Here is a 20,532-nt window from a genome sequence, read left to right as displayed (position 1 = left end):
CGCTGCTGCCATTTCCGTGCTTTCGCATGTTTGGTGTTCCTCGGACAGCGTCACTTTGAGACATACCCTCTACATCCAGCCTTTCCTGATTCGAAGGGGTGTTTCCCTTAGATCATTCGGAGTTGTTGAAAATAGCCCGGGCGTAGAGGTGATTAGCAGACATAATTGATTAGGAAGGGCTTTCTTCGATTGAGAACTGACAGCAAAACCCGAGCCCGGTCATAGAAAAGAAGTTTGCCATCAGTAGAGAGCAAAATTGGAACTGAGAGAAATGTCCCCAAAATCCAGAGAACACGGAAATAGCTTCTACCACAAGTGGCCACTTACCAGGAAATAAAGAGCCCCTCCCCCCAGCCGGCCACATAAACACTCCCGTTCCCCACGGCTGCAAGCTGCGGGAGTTAAAAGAGTGGACTGTTTTATTTCTCTCCCTCTTTCGTTTTATTCTTGCTGGTTAGTGGAGAAATGATCTTGGATAGAAAAAATCACATTATAACTTTGATAAGTTGCTTTTCTGAAATAGAGTTTTTTCCATGCCACCGACATTTGGAGCGAATTATGTTTATTGAAATATATTTTTATAGAAAATATTACAGAACCTGTAATTGAAAACTTACGGCAGTATTTTGGGGAGTGATATGTTCTTAATGTTAATTTGTAGATTTGCTCTGAATGCCTTGCTGCTGTTTTAGAACCGTTGACTGAGTGAATGTTTTCCAGGAGTCTTTTCAGATCTAGACCAAAAATACTTCATGGAATGGAGGGTTTAGTGCTTAAATAATGTATAAATCCAATTGGACAGGAGCTGCCTGTCAGTTTTATTAACTTTGACCTTTTTTCCCATTATGAAGATGGTCGGTAAATATTTAATGGGCCCCGTATAGAGCTCGACCGTGGGAGCAGTGTTCCTGGAAACTGGGAAACATACGTATGATTAACAAATGTCGCCTAATCACTGCGAGTCAGCTTTCAAGAGCAGTTTTGTATTTGGGGAAGAGAAGTCATTCCATCTCCATGCGCTCTTTCCTGGAAGAGCTGCCATGTACCTTGAGAGCACCCAAGATGGTAGCTGTTTCGAAGGAATCCTTTGACAGACAGCAGCTAGTATGCGTTTTCTGCCATTTGGGGGGGGAGGGGTCGTTTGTTTGCTTGAGCCAGTGAGCAAAATGATGCCAGGTGGGCAAAATCACCCTGCCACTCTGCATAGTTAGCAGGACTCTTCCGCTCAGAAAGTCAGCAGGGCTGAAATGGCTGAGCTTGCATGGACCCTAATAAGATACGAAGAAGGAGGAGAGCCAAAAGGAGAGATGATTCCTTGAGCCAGGAGGGGACCCCTGCCAAGCTGTCTTTCCCTTTAATTCCGTAAAGCCCCACGCATATTGCTCTCATTGCAAATTCTGGTGGGAAGATCGAAACCCAAGTAGCTGACACTTTGAAACATTGTCTTTCAAACTTGCACCGTCCCTTGCTTCCATTGATTCCCCATTTAAGAAATCCGTCGGAGAAAAACAAATTTGAGCAAAATTCATTGGTCTAAGATGAGTTGTTAGGGCCAAATTATGCCCCTCTTTCCCACCCCGAGAAGAGCTCCGTTTTTATTATGAATGTGATATATCTTTGTCTTGTGTCGTGCAGCCATGGGGCTCCCACAGCAAATCGACCAAGTAAAGCAAGAGCCCGTGAGAAAGCAGCGTGGATGCTCTGAACACAGACGGTTCAGTCGTACTGGGTCACTGGATATCTTCGTTTTTATAGCCACTTTCAAGAAGCAGATCATTTCAGTTGCTTTGTTTTCTCTCACTCGTCATTTGTGTGCAGCCCAGTGGCTTTTCAAAACGCTATTACCCTTTGCATCGAGGGCCCAGCGCCTTGTATGTGGTGGTCACCGGTTTCATGACCATGAGCTGTAATGTAGCTGACTCTGCAGAGGAAATCTATGCCTTGGAAGAGCATTTTGGAAAGAAATTGATTCAGAGCTTCAGAATGAATTACCCTGTGTATATTCAGTTAATTCTAAAGAAATGTTTGAAAGACTGTGCTTGATTTGAGAAGGGAGGAAGAGACATACTGGGTGTTATAGATGGTCTCAATCCAAATTCTTAGCTTGGCATTTTCACATTTGAATGTTTTATTTACATCCGTTCAAAATCAGGATACCTTTCAAGGCTAATTTCATTATAGAGATTGATGACAACGCTTATGCTCTAAAATACAGAACTACGGGAGTTTAAAAGAAGATAGGAGTCATTGTCACGTGTCAAATTGAATATAAGCTTCATTTGGCAAGAGTGAGAATGATGAGTTGTGTTTTAAATCAGACGCTCCCAACGATCGAGTCGGGGGCAGGGGGGAGATTCACTGCACTGGGCACGAGGGAACTTTCTGCAGTGATAGAAATTGTGTTGTGGTTGGGGTGGCAGCATCACAGGTATACGTGATCAAGACTCATCAAACTGTACGCCTAAAATGCATGCATTTCATTTTATGTAAATGATAACTCGATAAAGTGGATTTTTTAAACGTGCTCTGTGATTTAGAATTAGGCAGTATTAGTCCTCTTTTCCAACAAAGTCTAGAGAAGTAAGATGATCTGTCCTAAGTAACCTCGAGGCTCAGCAGTTTGTCTAGAGCAAAGCAAAGGATGCTGGCTCTCAGCCCATCTCAATCCGGTCTGCTGCGTCTTCGCCCCCGTGGTATGGTTTCAGTTGCGAGGATGTGGAGTGGAGTGAATTTCTCCAGCAGGCTCTCTGCCTTGAGCCTGTGTCCGCTTGTATATGCCTTGTTGTAAGATACACTCCTGTGCCAATGCTTAGAATTGATGCTTGTGTCTTTACCCCTGGAGACAGTGGCCCAGAGGTATGCTTCAGTCTGTTCAGGATTAGCCTCTTGCGCTCCTGGTTTACTGCAGTGGACTATGAGTTATATGTTTTTTATTATAAGCGGTTCATGACAGTAGTAAGAGTTCCCAGAACTAATTTGTCTTCAAGAAAACCCACTGGATCCTCTCGTTGTATTTATTTATTTTGTGTTTTTGCCTTTTCTTGAGCCACTCCCGCGGCATATGGAGGTTCACATGCTAGGAGTCGAATCGGAGCTCTGGCCTACGCCAGAGCCACAGCAACGCGGGATCCGAGCCGCGTCTGTGACCTACACCACCGCTCACAGCAATGCCGGATCCTTAACCCACTGAGCAAGGCCAGGGATTGAACCCGAAACCTCATGGTTCCTAGTTGAATTTGTTAACCACTGCGCCACAACGGGAACTCCTGGTTCCTCTTGTTTTAAAAATGACATTAGGTCTTAAAACCGTTTACATAAAGCATATATGACTAGCAGTGGAAAATAAAGAAATTACCCCAATTCAACTACTTAGAAACATACTGTTAACATTTTTGAGAACATGCTTTTAAGTGTCTCCCTGTTTACGGGTAAGCCATTTGCTTTTTAAATGCAGCAAAATGATGTTGTACAGTTCTTTATATGCCTTTTAGCCAATTTCCCAGTTACCATTGGGCATTTAGACTGTTTCCAGTTCTTTATCATTTTGTGCTGCTCTGATGAACAGCCTTATTCTAGTTTCTTTTCCTGTGTGTCTGATCATCTCCTTGCGAATACATTCCTTGAAGCAAAATGTTAGCAGCTGTATTTGAAATTATTAAAAAGGTTCTGAGCCGGCAAGACATATCAAGTATGGATGGCTTATTACCCCTTGTCCTGCTTTTACCAAATGTGGTTTTCTTCCCCTGTTGTTTGGCTTTTCTCTGCAGTTGCAGTACCACGCAGGACTGGCGTCTGGCCTTTTGAATCAGCAGTCACTGAAACGCTCTGCTAACCAGATGGGAGTATCCGCTAAACGTCGACCAAAGGCTCAGCCCACGACCCTTGTCTTGCCGCCTCAGTGAGTGATGGGTTGGAAAAAGCACTTTTGTCTTGGGCGAACGCTCCTCTGTGCTGGTTGTTGGCTAATGGAAAGTTATTTTTGCAAAACCGTTTCTTTCTTTCACAAAGGTATCTGTTAAGATTAGAAACCAAACATGTAGATAACCTGTTTTGCATAAATTTTAAAAGAAGCAGTAAGAATGCAGTTCACAGTTTACGTAGTTTGTGTGCAACCTCAGGATATAAGACAACTCATAGTTAATCCTTGATTTGTTTGTTTTCAGCAAGTGGAGGTTCCTGGGTCAGGAATCAACCCATGCCACAGCAGTGACCCGGCCAGAGCAGTGGCAATGCCAGGTCCTTAACTGCTGGGCCACCAGGGAACTCCCTCACTTGTTCTTTTTAAAAACGGTGATATATGTGATCTTCTTTTTCCCGATAGGAGAGGTAACCGACACTGTAAAGTGTACAGCTTGAAGATTTTTTCACGTGTCTGCGTCCGTGTAGCTCCACCCAGATCAAGCCGTGTGGCCACCCCTTCCAGAATCCCATGAGGGTTCTTCTCCTGCTCCCAGTCTGACGTGTGCTGCCTCCCTCCCTAGGCCGAACACTATTCTGACTTCTTTGAACAATTAATTTTACCTGCTCTTGAACTTCATATAACTGGAATCACAATACGTAATCTTTTCTATCAACTTTTTCTTCACTCTGTGTAATACCTGTTAGTGTCATCGAGGTTGCTTATTCTTTTCTGTTGCTGTGGCGTGTTCCGTGGAACACGCCACAGTTGTTCAACCTGTTGGTTGTTCTTTACTAGAAGCCCCCGTAGGTGAGGGCCAAGGCTCACTTGATGCTGTGGAATCAGAAATTGAACCCACCAGTCTTTGCCAGTAACTTCGCTGTCCATATGCACATTTCCCTGAAAAGGACAGTGGGCCCAAAGGGCTCGACTGGCCTTTATTTATTTATTTATTTATTTATTTTTGCAAATTCTTGGGCCGCTCCTGCGGCATATGGAGGTTCCCAGGCTAGGGGTCGAATCGGAGCTGTAGCCACCGGCCTACACCAGAGCCACAGCAACGTGGGATCCGAGCCGCGTCTGCAACCTACACCACAGCTCACGGCAACGCCGGATCGTTAACCCACCGAGCAAGGGTAGGGACCGAACCCGCAAACTCATGGTTCCTAGTCGGATTCGTTAACCACTGCGCCACGACGGGAACTCCATCGACTGGCCTTTAAACACGTTCCCCAGCCCAGGCCACACCTCCTCTTGTATGCTTTTCCCTTTGCGTCCTCAGGTTCAAACTACATTTTAAAATTTCCAAGCCAAAGGCATGTTTGCAGATGAGACTCAGTTATCTGCCTTTACCTGAGATCTCATTTATTTTCTGTTTGGTTGGCACATTATTCTACCTACTGTCTGCCAGGCACTGTCCTAGGCTCTGGGGATACAGTCATGAGCAAGATAGATATGGTCCCATCTTCCTGAAGCTTTCGGTGTACTGAAAAGACAAAAACAGGTACCCTGAACAAATTAACAAATTAATGCAATAATTTCTGGCTGTGCTGAGTACTTAGGAAGGGAAGACCTAGGGTGGTAAGGAATGGGAGCAGGGGCACCACTTAAAATGGGTGGTCAAAGAGGGCCTCTGGATCCAAGGAGATGACATTAGGAAGAGGCCTGGAGGATGCAGAGGAACAGGGCCAGAGAGGCTGGGCAGATGTCAGGGGATGGCTCTGGGCGTCCGTCCTCTCGTCAGAGGACACCCTCAGCGCACCATTTCTGTGCTTTTCAGGTTTTCCCCACAATTACCATTTGCTTCCAGGACAGGATGGGCATAAGCAGCCAGCCGCCAAGCTAGTTTTCATCTGCCGCATGCACAGGTGCCGTAGTTTTTAGAGATCACAGGGACGGCTTCTTTGAGTGATGCAAGGCAGAGTTTGCCCGGTTTGGCAGAAAGCTTCTTAAAGAATGTGCTCCTGCCTGATGCTTCTCATGTGTTGGTTTGGTGATTCTGCACATCTCAACTTTTGGCTCTCTGAAGTCTAATGGGCCTTATAACTTGTCATCTTCCCTGCGTGGAGTGGCTGCTGAGGCAAGATGTTTGGCAAGAAGTGAAAGACTTTCTAATAGTCCCACAAGACTGGAGCCAAAAGTGTTTGTTGCTGACTCTCTCTTGACAAAAGTCAGTTCTTAGTCCATCTGCTCACCATTTGTTAATTTGCATTGGCTTGAAACCTGTTTACAGGTGACAAGCTATTATGAGGACACTTAGAAACTATTTTAAGCACCAAGGCAATCAACAGACTCTGTTCTCATGCCAAAGGGAAAAAAGGTGTTCACAGCTGTCATTATAAATTTATAATAAATCACTCAAAAGGCTTAGTTTCAAAGAGAAGAGAGGATACTCTGTCCTAAGAATTCAGCGTTGAAAGGGTTTCCTATACTTAGTAGCCTCTTTCCTGTAAAAATTGACTCCGGCCTTTTCACATCATTGAGCTTTTTAGACTCACTTATCCTGGAATCCCTTTATAGAATGACTGTCCAGGAGGCAGAATCTGTGTCTAAAAAGGACATTCCACGCACTTTTATTGAGCACCTACTATGGTGCCACCAGTAAGACACAGGTGCTGGCCTACTTGGAGCATACTTTTTTTTTTAAGCTAAAAAATAGGACACTAGTAGTAATATGTACATATCATAGATTTTTTTGGGGAAAAAAAAGGTATCAAAAAGAAAAGGAAAAAAATAGTAATAGTACTATCACCCGGAGAAAGTTTTTGTTAAAGTTTTGGTGGATATTGTTCTAGATTTTCTTCTCTGCGTATGTAATACATATCTATAGACATACTTTTTTTTTTTTTTGCTTTTTAGGGCTGATCTCATGGCATATGGAGGTTCCCAGGCTAGGGGCTGAATCAGAGCTACAGCTGCCGGCCACAGCCACAGCCACTGCAACAAGGGATCTGAGCCGCGTCTGTGACCTACATCACAGCTCACACAACACTGGATCCTTAACCTGCTGAGCGAGGCTGGGGATCGAACTTGCATCCTCACGGATCCTTAACTGGATTGGTTAACCACTGGGCCCTGAAGGGAACTGCCATAATATATAATTTTTAAAAACAAAAAACAACCTTCAGAAAGAAGTATCTTGTAACAGTTCTGTATCACATCCCAACTTCTAATAAATGTAGTTGTTAGATTTTTAAGGCTGTATAATTTGATCTGGAGAATATCTTAATTTGCACATTAATCAACTGTGTGGTTGTATCTGTAGAACACTACTTATTACAAAATTTTTACCGTAAGCATGATACGTCCATAAACTAACTTTGTCATTAAGGAAATCGCTTGAACTCCCTTATAAAACAACACCCGAATCCTGCAGGGTTGCTCCCTTAGTTATCTGCTGCTGCAAGACAACTGCCCCCAGAGGTAGCGGTTGAACAATAAGCGTGATCTCCCACACTTTCCACGCATCGCCTTGGCCGGGTGGTTCTGGCTCAGACTCTCTTCTAACACTGCAGTCAGGACCGCAGCCATCTGACAGCTGGACCTGGGTTCGAAGGTCATTTCCAAGGCGGCTCACTCATGGGGCAGGCCAGTTGGTGCTGGCTGTTGGTGGGAGACCGCAGTTCCTCCCCACCGGGTGCTTGAGTGCCCTCTGGACCTGGGAGGACTTCTTCCAGGGCAAGCGACTGAGGAGCAAGCGGGCCAGGCGGTTCTTGCCTTTTTATGGCCGAGCCTCAGAAGACATGTAGCTTCAGTGCCCCCCCTTCTCTGTGTTAGAAATGAGTCACTAATCAGACTGACATTCAGGGGAGGGGACAAGGCTGTCCCTTCTGGAGGAAGGAGCATCCGAATTCTCGAGATACCTCTGCCACCAGCGAGGAGAAGGGTGGCGGGGCCCGGGAGCTCCGTTCACTTATTTATTCAGCAAGCAGTGACTCGGGGCCTGCAAGTGCCTGGTTCTGTGCCCTGTGCTGGGGATTTGGAGATGAGCAAGATATAGTTTTGGCTCTGAGTAGAAGTAGAGAAACAAGTAGCAGGGCATCCTAGGGAAGTGGGCCAGGCCCTCAGGGCGTGATCCTGGCCTGCCGAGCAGGAGCCACTCACGGAGGCGGCGGAGGCTGTCCTCTGTGACGAGCCTGGTGTTTTCTTGCAGGAGTGCCTGGGCTTCTAAGGAAAGGCGTCAACAGTGGAGGAGGCTGGGAGAGACCAGGAGCTGAGCTCTGCACTTGCCCTCCCCGGGGTGCTGTGCGTCTGTCCGTGGGCTGGCGGTTGGGTTTCTGCAGTGGCTTGTGACAGCAGTTGGGTGGCACAGAAGCCACTGCTGCAGAGGGGCTCTTCCCGAGTGCGTCAAGGCCATGGGCGTGGCAGGAACGCAGGAGACTGGCCTTATGCGCTGATGTGTTTGTTTTTTAAAAGCAGTTGGCTTTCATAGTAGTGGTCTTTGAAGACTCGGATTCCCGTGAGTTCCCCAAGGATTCGTGATCTGTGGGATTAACGAATCATGTCTTTTCCCCCTCCACAGAAGCTTGTAGAAGGACAGAGATGTTCGTAACGCAAGATCTTTGATCGCGTGTTAGTGCTCCAGGGACACTGGTGAAGCGACCTCACTTCCGTGATTGCTGAGTGCTCATGCTACGTCCTGTGCAGAAGGGCACTGTCACTTTCAAAAAGGAGCCCCGTCCCCTGTCGCTGGGGAAACGTCGTCGGCCTTTCGACCCTGTAGGATCGGGACTGCCTGGGACGTGGCTGTTGTACGTGGCCGATCTATAAGTTGCACCCTATAAGTTGCAGCCTTATATAGCTGTTTACTGTGTGTCCGATGGAGCCACGTCTGCTCGGGCTGGCTTAGATCGCAGCCACAGCTTCACAACACATTGCTTCCTGTGCTTTTACTGACAACACGGCATCTTGGTTTTAATCGGTACAGCCTGTGACTCTTGGGTCCCATCACTGGGCCTGAGGAGTGCTGGCCCTCAGAAGCCAAGGGCTCTTCTTCGTTCTCGTTCCGCACACAGAGATCTCACTTGGGTTTGAGGGCAAAACACAACTTGTTTTACAGAGAGGTTCGTTTACAAAGCGTTACCTGCCCCCCTCCTCCCCGCCCCGGAGTTGTGAGGACAGGCCGTTTCTTTCCCGTCGCATCAGGATCTGCGCAGCGTCCTGCCCGCTCAGCTAAGGGCCCGCTTCCTTTCGTAGGCTGGGCATGCGCGCCCGCACTCCCAGCCAAGAGCAGCCCTTCTGCTTGTCCACGGGGTCCAGCCCCTCGCATGTGCCCCAGGCCGTCTTCCCACTGGTCTCCTCTTTCTCTCCTCGGGCGGGCGCAGCAGCCCCTTCTCCCTGTCGATCCTGCTGGAGGCAGACGCGCTGGTCCCAGCCCATCCCCTTTTCCTTCCCCGCCTCCGCTCTCTCCAGCAGACCGCCTTGACAGAGTGGACTGTACTTGTCGCCAGTTTCTCAGCCGCCTCAGGGCAACAGCTGTTCTGGTTTCTGTCCCTGTACCCTAGGTGCGCCTCTTCTAGAACTGCATAGAAATGGAGCCGTGGAGAATGTAATACCTTCTTCCTGGTTTCTTTTGCTTGGCGCAATGTTGTGGGGAGTCATTTACATGCTGTGTGTATGTGTCAACGCTTGGTTCCATCTTACGCTGAGCGATATTCCTTGATGTTCTTTGGAGCTTTCCGGCAGCATGTCCTCAGCATTTGGCATCTGTTTCAATATTGTCTGATGCCTTTGAGAGGCGGGGGATTTTCACTTCATGCTCCTGTTCCTGATTGAGTAACCACGACGACACAGAAACAGCATGCGGGACCAGTGCTGCTGCAAAGAAAAGCCATTAGTTCAGGAGGTAGCGGGGTAATGGCCCTGCACACACGCCTAGGAGTCCCAGTGTTTGGACAACAGCTCGCCTTCGGTCCGGCCACCCGTGAGGTTCTGGGAGTTTAACTGAAAGAGGCTCGATTTCTGCCCCTTGCCTGGCACCCTAGTCCCCAGAAGATCATCGACTAGAAATTACACGCGGTGCGCGTACAGCTGATGGGATTTTCTCCAAGACGTGTGGGAAAGCTCTCCTGTTCCTGAAAGCCGGAGGTTCCTGTTATCTTTTGCTCAGGGTGAAACCAACAGGAATCACCGAGGCAGAGCCGTGACATAATCTGTCCTTGGCGCGCGTGCTGAACGAGGGGCTGCTTTCCATGGCCATTGATGTTTAAACCCAGAAAGGCTCATACTTGCCGGGATGAAGCACATTAAACCCAGAGCCTCCTCCTGTAGCTTCCTGGCCGTTACATCACCGGCTCTGTGTTGCTGATTTTCCAGACCTTTGCTACGAGGTTTTTTCTCAGCTACACAGCTAAGAAAGTCCGGGTCTCTGTATTTGCTGTGCTGTTGGAAAAACTGTGATAGAGATGTCGTTTGGCGGTGACTGGGAACGTGCTTCTTTTCTTCTTGATTACCTGGCCTCCTGAGGATCTTGGCGTTTTGTTGAGAGCAGAATTTGGTTATATGCTGATACGTTTATATTAAATTCTTCAACTTAGGTGGTGGTAGGAGTCTTGAGAATATTTGGCATCAGGAGTTCCCCTTGTGGCTTAGCAGGTTAAGAACCTGATGTCGTCTCCCTGAGGATGTGTGTTTGATTCCTGTCCTCGCTCAGCGGGTGAAGGATCTGCTGTGGCTTCAGGCGTAGGTTGCAGAAGCAGTTGGGATCCGGCGTTGCTGTGGCTGTGGTGTAGGCCGGCCGCTGCAGCTCCAGTTCGACCCCCAGCCTTGGAACCTCCATGTGCTGCTGGTGTGGCCCTAAAAATTAAAAACAAAAGAGAAAGAAAGAAAATATTTGATCTCTGTCTTTATCGGCGTTTAGCTCGCCTCTGAGCAAGCAGCGGCGAGTGTACCGGGCGTGGGAAGCACACTGGTTCGTGGCTCTGAGCTGGGGAAATGCAGAGCCTCACTCCCGACTCCCGTCCTCCAGGGGTGCTTGTGTCCCAGGCTTACTTGCTGAGCTCGGGCTGCTGAGCAGAGTGAGGGTTTGTCGCCTCTAATGACTCTCCCCACAAGGAAACAGAACTTTGCAGCTGGAAGTTTCCTGAGTTTGGGAAGAAGTCATCAAAACTTGAGTAGAAATTCACTAAATCCTCCTTTCCCCTACTGGCGAGTATTAAGTAACAATATTCATTAAATACCACTGAGAGGCCATGTAATAAAGAAATAATCCTAGGCCTTGGTGGTTATAACTCTCCAGAAGAGTTAAAATTGAGAATATAATTAAAGATTAAAACATTGTTTGCATTCTAGAACATCGAGCAGTCTTCCTCTCCATTGCGGGACCACATTAATAAGGGGGAGATCAGTTTCCAATAACCAGCAGGGCAGCAGCCTGTTATTAACACCAGTCGTGTTTAAGCTGTCTGACTCAGTCCTGCTTCTGCCTTTGTCACAGCTGGAGCTGTGTCTGGGAGTAGGGATGGGTACCCGTCTTACCTCCAAAAAAAAAAAAAAAAACATCCAGGTCCTTGCATGTCCCCGAGTTTGGATAGGAACGTTCACGTGGCAAGGGTTAGCTGTCTGTGGCTCTGTGGTCCTCTCATTCTTGGGAGCCCTCTGTTTTGTCAGCAAAGTGATTTTCAGGCTGCTCATTTCACCCTGTTTTCTGGGCAGAGGTTAAAAGGATGCTAGGAATTCGGGTACCTAGCTATTCTGAGGTTTTATCACTGTGGCTGGGAAAGGGGCGCGAAGGCTCTAAGATGTCGTCAGGCCCTCTTGACACAGTGACAGGGAGAAACCTTGGTGGTCAGACAGCCGCTATTCCCCATGCCCTGCAGCCAGCCGGCACCCAGCCCGGCCTCCGCGTGGGCCCGGGGAAGAGCTCGGGCCCGTGCCCGACCGGACTGGAGAAGTTTAACTGCACACGCACCGGTGTGTTTTCTCCCTCTGCTTTTTGTTTTGTGTTTGGCTGTTCACATTTGCTTGTTTCCCCTTTGCCTTGAGATGGAATCAGAGGCATTTGAGGCCGAGGGTCTGTACCCGGGCTCCAGCCTTGTCCATCCTCCCTGCTCTCTTCAGGGTCTCCATCCCGGGGCCCAGAAAAGGCGCACTCAGTGAGGGGCCTTGAAATGTCCCTTTTAGTGTGTTAAGTGCTCGTCTTATTGGCAGGCGGGGCAGGAACGTGTCTTTCTCTGTCTGTGACATTGACAGAGGAAGGAAAGATATGGCTCAGTGACTGGGCAGAAAGAAGCCTTCAGCTCCGGACTCCTGCCCAGCTCTCGTTTTGTGGCTCCTCCTTGACACGTGCCACTGCCTGTCCTGTGTTTTGTTCAGACTGGAAGCCCCTTGGGGACCAGCCTGGGCTCCTGTACTGACGGCTGGTCCCCCGCCACGCTGCCCCCGCCCTCCTCAGCCGACGGGGGCAAGGACATCCTTTTACAAGATGCGCTGCATCACATGAGCTTGTACAGCTCACGGCTCTTAGGAAATTGAAAGCGTGAGCGCTGGGTATGAAGTGGCTGTGAACCAGGTGCAGAAATGCCCGCAGGTGAGGGTTTGCCGTTGCTGGCCTGGCTCTGCTGAGTGACGGTTTATAGGGTTGGGTCTAGAAGCTCTGGCCGCACTCGGAGCCCCAAAGGCAGGCTAAGGCCTTGCGGCAACTACCACGGGGAGCTCGTGAGCAGGGGCTGGTGAGTGGAAAGTGGTGCCTTGGGGAGAGGAATCAAGGCGCAGAACACAGAGAAGCAGGGTAGGCCTTTGTAGCTGTTTAGAAGGTAATCGCTTCGTGTTACTCGTCTGTTCCCTCTCCTTCTGGACAGGAGGGCTATCTCTGGGAGAAGTAGACCAGGAATCCCTCATACATATTAATGTAGGAATCCGTCCATGGAGAATAAATATAGGGACATTTTGTTTCAATGCTCTCTCTGTGTTGTTACGCTTCATCAGCATGTGTGTTGTAAGAGCCTCTTCTCCCCTCGAGAGAACCATATTGCGTTCAGCTAGTAGCGGCCTGCCGAAATCGGTGGCATATCAGGATTGTCATCCTGTAGAGGGGCAGGAGGACTTCTGTGCTCCCCGCGCCAGCCCGAGGGTTTCCTCGCCGTCACCTGTACTCAGAAGTGCTGGCCCACGCATGAAGGAGACGGAATCACACCATCCGCAGCAACACGGATGGAACTAGACTCTCGTGCTAAGTACGTCGGACAGAGAAACGCAAATACCATGATATCATGTAGATGTGGAATCCAAAATACGACGCAAATGGACCTATCTACCAAACAGAAAAAGACTCCCGGACAAGGAGAACAGGCTTGGGCTTGGCGGAGGGGGCGGGGGTGGGAGCGCGACGGAGCGGGAGGGTGGGGAGCAGGTGTAAGCTGGTTATACGCTGAGTGGGCAAACTCGGCGCTGGTGTAGAGCCCTGAGAGCTGGGTCCTGTGATGAACCGTAATGGAAAAGAACATGAAAAAAAGCATGTGTGCGTGCGTGTGTACGTATCTGAATCGCTTTGCCGTGCAGCAGAAATCAACACGACACTGTAAATCAGCTGTACCTCAATTTAAAAGGAAAAGGAGGGAGAGCAGTGCCGGCCCAGGCGGGACGCTGGCAATGAGTCCGGGACTCCGTCTCATCATCGAGACCCTCTGTCTGGACCTTCGATTCCTGTTGTCGGGTTTCCTGTTGTGACTTTGTACGTGTGTGTGTGTCTGTCTGTCTGTACTTTACACTCTGCAGGCATTTATTAAGCCTGTCAAGCCCTGGAGGCGAGGTGTACGCCTGATTGAGCTCCACTCGCAAAGGTGCAGAGGTCCTCCTGCCTGTGCGCAGACAGAGAAGACAGTTCCACTTGACGCCTGTTGAGTTGGAGGTGCCCACCAGCCTTGGGTGAAGTGATAGGAGGCCCTGACTTGCTTTAAAGTGCTGCAGCCTCCCACTTCTCACAAGTGTTGGGGATTGTGATAAAAAATAGCTGCTGGAGTTCCCGTCGTGGCGCAGTGGAAACACATCCGACTAGGAACCATGAGCTTGTGGGTTCGATCCCTGGCCTCACTCATTGGGTTAAGGATCTGATGTTGCCTCGAGCTGTGCTGTAGGTTGTAGATGCAGCTTGGATCCTGCGTTGCTGTGGCTCTGGCGTAGGCCAGCGGCTGCAGCTCTGATTGGACCCTTCGCCTGGGAACCTCCATGTGCTGAGGGTGTGGCCCTAAAAAGCAAAAAAAGAAGAAAAAGTTGCTAATTATTGAAACTGGATCATAAGTACCTAATCCTGTTGATGAGCTCATCATACTGTTGTATTTACTTTTGGGTATATTTGACAATATTCATAATGAAATGTTTTTTTGAAATACGGGTCTGGAGCTTGGGTTATTGTTGAGAAACTGGTTTCGGCAGTCACTGGTGTGTGTAGGGTGGCAGGAGAATACTTGGGGTGCTGGGGGTGTGGAGGGAGCCCAGAAGGCCGGTGATGGGCACTGCCGTTCCGTCCGCCCATCCTATAGTGGCACTTGAGCCCTTGACGGTCTGTTTCTGGGCCTGGCCTCACTCTCAGCTGATCTGTCCTGTATTTATCTCAGACCCTTTGTGACCGAGATTACAATTTAAGACTCCATGTCTTATGTAGATACTGAATCAAAGAGAAATTGCATAAAATAGAAAACCTGGCCATTAAGCACCACGTTGAATGTGGCAGCCTGCAGTCAGTTTTAAAATTATATTTCATTGCATCCTCTAATTGCATTTCTCCTTTACAAGGTGATTTTATCCGGGAAGACAGCTGTCTAGTGTGGTTATTACATCACTCTGGCTGTTATCGGGAAGAAAAGAGATGGGTGGTTGTGTAGAACTGCTCATCGGATAGAAGCTGGAAGAAAGCCTTTTTTTTTAATCCCTTTTTGCATAACAGAGAGCTTCAGGATTGTTACTATTTCACCCTGTGTCATTTCCACCAACACTGGTTGCAAGTAAAACTCTTCCCCCCCTCCTCTTTCTTTAAAAAAAAAAAAAAATCTTCCTATTCATTCTCACAATGAAAAGCAATTTTGGTGGTCTCTGATGTGTTTCTCTGTTTCTTTTGTCTCTAGTAGTGGTAACCCATACGTAGATTTTGGCTCAGGACGTCCTTTTAGGGTCCTCCTGAGCCAAGAAGCGGTGAGTCAGTGTCTCTGTTCATCTCTGCTGGAGACTGTTCCATACTTTATAGTGTCCAGCCCCACCCAGCCACTGAGCTGCGTTTAGTTGCTGTAGATTAGTTTGCATTTTCTAGAAGTTGATGGAAGTGGAATCATACAGGGTATACTCTTTATTTAAAAAAAAATGTGACTGTTTTTACTCAGAATAGTTGAGATTCATCTATTTCGTTGTATGTATCAGTAGGTCATTTCTTGTTATTGCTGTGTAGTGTTCCGTTGGGCAGACACACCACAGTGTGTTTATTCATGCCTCTCTTGCTGGACATTTTTGTTGTTTCCAGGTTTTGACTCTAGCGAGTAAAGCCAGTATGAATGTTCTCGTACCCGTCTCTGTCCGGACTTGTGCTTTGATTTCTCTCAGGTAAACATTTAGGAGGACAGTGTCTAGATCCCAGGACAGGCGTGTGTTTAACTTTTTGAGAAATTGCCAGACTGTTTTCCAAAGTGCTTGGGTCCCTTTACATTCGTACCAGCCAAGTATGCGATGGCTCCCCACCCTCAGCAACGCTTGGGAGGGTCAGTTTTTTTAGTGTTAGGCATTGCAGTGGATGTGTACTGGTAGCTCATGGTGGTTTCAACATGCATTTCCTGAATGACTAATGATGTTGAGCATTCTTCATGTGCTTATTGAGCATTTGTGTGTCTTCTTTGGTGAAGTGCAGAGAAAGGCTGAGACGTGTTGCATGAGAAGTTGCATTTGAGGCATGTAGGTTTCCTTTCCATTGATGGCTTTTAAAATGCCTTAATATAGAGCCTATCACAGATAAATTATCATCTATGGCTTGGCTGGTGAGTATCTGTCATGTACCTGCTGTGTGCTCATCATTCTACCGGTGGTGGGGTGTCAGAGGAAAGAGTAGCCGAGCACCGGAGCCCCCAGGGGTCCAGATACTACAGGTTTTACTTGACTGTTCCATGGTGTTTCTTCAGCTTGTCCATCTTCTTGCTTGTGCTTGTGCTGTAGCTGTGCATCTAGAGTTGATTGGTGCTGGAGATAGTTTTTAAGTTCGTTCATCCTGGTTTTTCTGATAGGGATACGGGTCTCTGAACCACTGGAGTCTAGACTCTTGCTGTTCCTTATCTTTAATTGGCATTTTGTTTACAGTCCGCTCTGCTTTTTATTAATGTTTTTTTTATGGCCATACCAGCAGTGTATGGAAGTTCCAGGGCCAGGGATTGAATCCGAGCAACAGCTGTGACCTATGCCGTCATTGCAGCAGCACTGGATCCTTTAACTCACTGCGCTGGACTGGGGATCCCCCCCCCCCACGCCGTGCCTCCGCAGAGACCTGAGCCACTGCACTTGCTTGGCTTTTTAACCCACTGCACGATGGTGGGAACTCCTACTTTTTATTCATTTTAAACATTTAATAAATGGATTCCCTTGTGGCTCACTGGGTTCAGGATCTAGTGTTACCCCTGCTGTGGCTCTGGCTGCAGCTGTGGCACAGGTTTGATCCCTTGCCTGGAAGTTTTCGCATGCTGCAGACGTCCATAATGCTAGATGCCAGATATTCGGTGGGGAGTAAACCTTCCTTTCAGGAACTTACCAAGCGGCCATCAGCACTCAGCAGAAGGCCGTGAAATCAACCCGGAAGGCTCCCTGGGGATGTGGACTTGGAAAAGGTGACATCCCTGCACATGGCCTCAAATGCAATGTTGGTGTCTCATATTAGAACAGCCTAGGACTGTTCTACCTGTGACTCCCAAAAGGAAGAGGCAGAGGCAAGACCGGGAGGTGGCACTGCCCAATCAGACCCCCGCCACGTCTCCCTCCACGTGGCGCTTCTCTCAGAGCCCGCTTCCTGGAGGGTGAAGACAACCATCCATCCCTTCGGCTCCCAAGGAGACCGCTCGGGGTCGAAGCTGCTGCTTGTATCACTGTGTCCTGTCGTTGTGTCATCTTCCGTGGATCCCAGCCTCGATGGGAACCAGGTTGGGGAGGTGCTGGGAGAGGGCCTGAGACCCAGGGCGCCTTCCTCCAGCTGTTTCTGGGGGTCGCACCCTCGCATTCAGGGGTTATCCTTTCCCCGCTCCGTCCCCAGAAGCCCTGTTTTTACTATGTAACAACCACATCGAGGGACGTTGCCAGGCATGAGAGCAGCCTCGCGGAAGACTCTGGGCTGTCGACCTTGGCGGCCGCGTCCAGAGAGGACAGGATAAGCGCGGGGGCCTTACGCGCCCTGCCAGCAGAGTGACTCCCTTGCCTACTTTTGTGCTGAACCTTCTCCTGCCTCCTCCATCTCCTACTCTGCTGTGTTTGGGGCCCTGCTGTGTTTGGGGCTCAGGCAAAGACATCGCCAGTCCACTTTTCCAAGAAATGTTTAACTCTTGGCTTGAGGATTTTTTTTTTTTTCCCTGCAGCTGCCCTGGTTTCCCACACAGAGAGTTGGATTTGCTGGGACTTAATGTCCCAGAAAAGAAACCTCGGGGTCCTTAGCTGCAGATCCAGTAGCCTGTCCCTCTGCAATCCTAACCCCACGTATTGCCCTAGAGGTGCATCCCTGGATTCTGTCCTGCCCACGCATCTACTCCACTTTACATCTCTGCTCCCCAAGGAAAGTATCCCGAGTCTCTCACAGTTGTAGATAACATTTCATTTCGTTGTTATCACATCGTTAAGCTAGCGTAGATCCCAAGCACAGTAGCTCTAGAATGACGTTCTTTTCCTGTCTGACATACAACCAAATGGATGTAGATTTTGGGGGGAGGGGTTGACTTGGGCACCTTGGGAAAAATAAGTGAAATGAAGCAACTAAAAGGCACCAGATTCTTTTCCTTCCCCTTGGCCAGAACTGCCAACTTTTCTGTCAATTTAAAACAGACCCCTCCCCGCTCCGCCCCCCCCCCCACGTGTGGTGTGCACGGAACTTGACTTTACAGATCAGATGTGGGGCTGGGATTGGTTCTTACAAATTAACTTCCCCTCCCCTTTAAAAATTCTTTTTGCACTTTTTTATTTTTAACAAAGGGCACTTAAATATTTAAAGGTCTCCCAAGACCAATTAATTCAATGCAGTTCACTCAGCAGACATTCAGATGGTATGTGGCATTGTCCTCCCCGTTAAGGAACGTCTGATGCTGCTGAGGGACGTGTCTGGAGTGTCGTGAAGACCCAGGCCCGGAAGAGCCAGGAGGTAGCCCCTTCTCCCCACTTTCACCGTGAAGGAAGCTGAGGGCGCAGGTAGCGAGGTGACACTCTCAGAGAAGTCGCTGCCATTTCCTGGTGGCACAGCCATGGCATCTCTCAACTGGTTTGTTCTTCTAGTGCTCCAGTGCTCCTGCTGATACCCTTCCGCTGTCTCCTGACGCGGTGGGTGAGGGCAATGGAGGAGGGAGAGAGAGAAGGAACTCCCCCCCCCCAAAAAAAAGACAAGATATTAAAAAATTGTGTCTTTTTTTAAGGTGATGTTTTTGGGTGATATCCTAGAATTGTCACCCCATTCGCTGTCCTCAGCTTCTTCACGTGGGATGATGCCTCTCTCACGGCTCATTGAGTCTTGTATGTGAACCCTGCGGAGGCCACACAGCCCGTGGCTTCCAGTTCTTTGCAAGAAGAAGGGTCTGGTTTTAGCATTTGTGTGCTAAGAATTCCAGCTTTCTGCTTCAGCGCTCCTTGTGGCCCTGGAGCTCTGCCCTGTTAGCTCTGCTTTTTGGCAGAGAAGCAGTACTTTATCAGCCAGTGGGAACAGATATTTCTGTTCTACAAATGAGCCCAGATTTATAGGCTCAGAGTTCAAAGAAATGAGAGCGAGATCACCAACCAAAGCCGAATCTATAGCGAGGGAAGAAATAGCATAGGACTGGTTACTAATGAAAGCCAGCTCGGGAGGCCCTCGTTTCATTCTTAGACTTGTCCTCTAAGCGCTGCTGCTACTCTCCTTGGCTGTACGGATGATGGCACTGAGGCTCGGACCTGGGCACTGGGAACAGCCCACACGTCTGAGCCGGGCAGGGGGGAGCTGTGCCTCACATGCACCTCTGTCACAGATGAGGTTTCTGGAAGCAGGTGCTGGGATGGAGCCGGGGGTGTGGTGTATTTCTTGGGGATCAGCACCTGTCAGAGGAAGGGGATTCCTGCGGACTCTTTTGCCTGGTCCAACCCAGGTGATCTCTGGAGCCAAGCTGCCTGTAGGAGCTGTCCTGCATTGGCCAGAAGCCTTGGCCTTTGCAGTCCTTCCTCGCTCAGTCACCAGATGAAGGTGGCTCCAGGAGGTGGCTCTCTGAGGCTGTCCTTGAGTGCCAGCCGCACTCCCATGGCTGGGCAGCAAGTTCCTCCTTGCATCGGGGTCTCCTTGTCTACCATGCGCCATCAGCCATGCTGCTGTGACCGTGCAGCTCAGTACTGGTCTCTGTTGCTGGCAGATTGGATATTTGTAGCCAATACTTTGTGCATCAGTAATCATGCAACTTTTTGAGTGCAAGTGTGTGCTGTTGGGCCTGTTTCTGCTACTGTGGCCACTTTGTTCACGGGTCTGTTGTCCTGACAGGGTTGACAGGTATTAACTGGTTGCGTCACTTTGCCCCCTTGGTTACTCGGTGCCTCGTCCATGGTGGGTGATGCAGAGATCCTCCGCCCTTTCTCTACAAAGTCGACACCTCGCCGCACCGACTCAGCCTTAGCCTTTGGAAGGCCTTTCCCCGCTGCTGGTTTTTGTGCTTGTCTCTGGTGAGTCTGTAATGGCGCTGCCGTGCAGTTTTGACTTGTAGCCACGAACCAAGGTGGCCCATCTGGAAAGCAGGCTTGGGCTTTTTCCTCCTCCTCCCGTTGATCACATGGGATCTCGTTGACCACTGAAGCCGCAGGCTCGGGGAGGAAAGCTGAGGCAGCCTGGTGGCGCCACGGCGCCTAAGGCTCCTGGTTCTGCTCATGCTCAGTCCACGGTGCACTGCTTCCATCTCAGGGATGCTCGTTGCCAAAGCACCCAAAGAGGCCCACCAGCCACTGTGCTTCTTTCCTCGTGATAAGAGGTGCAGAATGCAATACTCTGTGTTTTATCTGATACGGGTATAAAGAACCGTGAAAGGTCTGAGACTTTTACCCCACCCTTTTTTTGCAAACTAAAATATTAGCTTATCACAGTTATGTAGATGCTCCAGACGTCTCAGCAAAAGGAGTGACCAGAGTGTCAGCAGGTTGGTTGGTTTCCTGAACCCCATAGGGGTGGTCAGAGGGGCCTAGACAGATGCCTGCACTCACAGTGGGTTACGTCCCAGGAAGGGAACGGCCAGCCTGGGGGACCCGCTGCGTTATAGCAGCTGTAAGCAAACAGCTCCCCTGTTTGCAGGAAGAGGTTACCTTTCCCCCCAGGGCCACTCACTGCAAACACAACCTTGAGAGATGTCCCAGATAGAGAGCAGTCAGGGCTTTGCACTCTCGGTGTACCCAGTGGGTGTGTGGAGTGCGAGACATCTGTGCAGGGCTCTCTCCCGACAGGGCCTGGCCTGCGCCTGGCCCCTGGGTCC

At 49.2% G+C, this 20,532-nt stretch overlaps 1 protein-coding gene across 4 annotated transcripts in view; it reads left to right on the top strand.

Moving 5' to 3' along the window:
- The window catches only part of MED27 (mediator complex subunit 27), a 204,257-nt gene that overhangs the window by 62,231 nt on the left and 121,494 nt on the right, over window positions 1-20,532 (top strand). For all 4 annotated transcript variants that reach the window (XM_047768756.1, XM_047768759.1, XM_047768757.1 and 1 more), the window contains exon 3: window positions 3,768-3,898. In XM_047768756.1, coding sequence (XP_047624712.1) covers window positions 3,768-3,898 — 131 coding nt within the window. The remainder of the gene's footprint in view (window positions 1-3,767; window positions 3,899-20,532) is intronic.

The sequence above is a fragment of the Phacochoerus africanus genome, chromosome 2 (genome assembly GCF_016906955.1).
Source record: "Phacochoerus africanus isolate WHEZ1 chromosome 2, ROS_Pafr_v1, whole genome shotgun sequence".
Lineage (NCBI taxonomy): Eukaryota > Metazoa > Chordata > Mammalia > Artiodactyla > Suidae > Phacochoerus > Phacochoerus africanus.
Note: the sequence above shows the minus strand (reverse complement) of the source record. Positions and strands in the feature narration are given on the sequence as shown.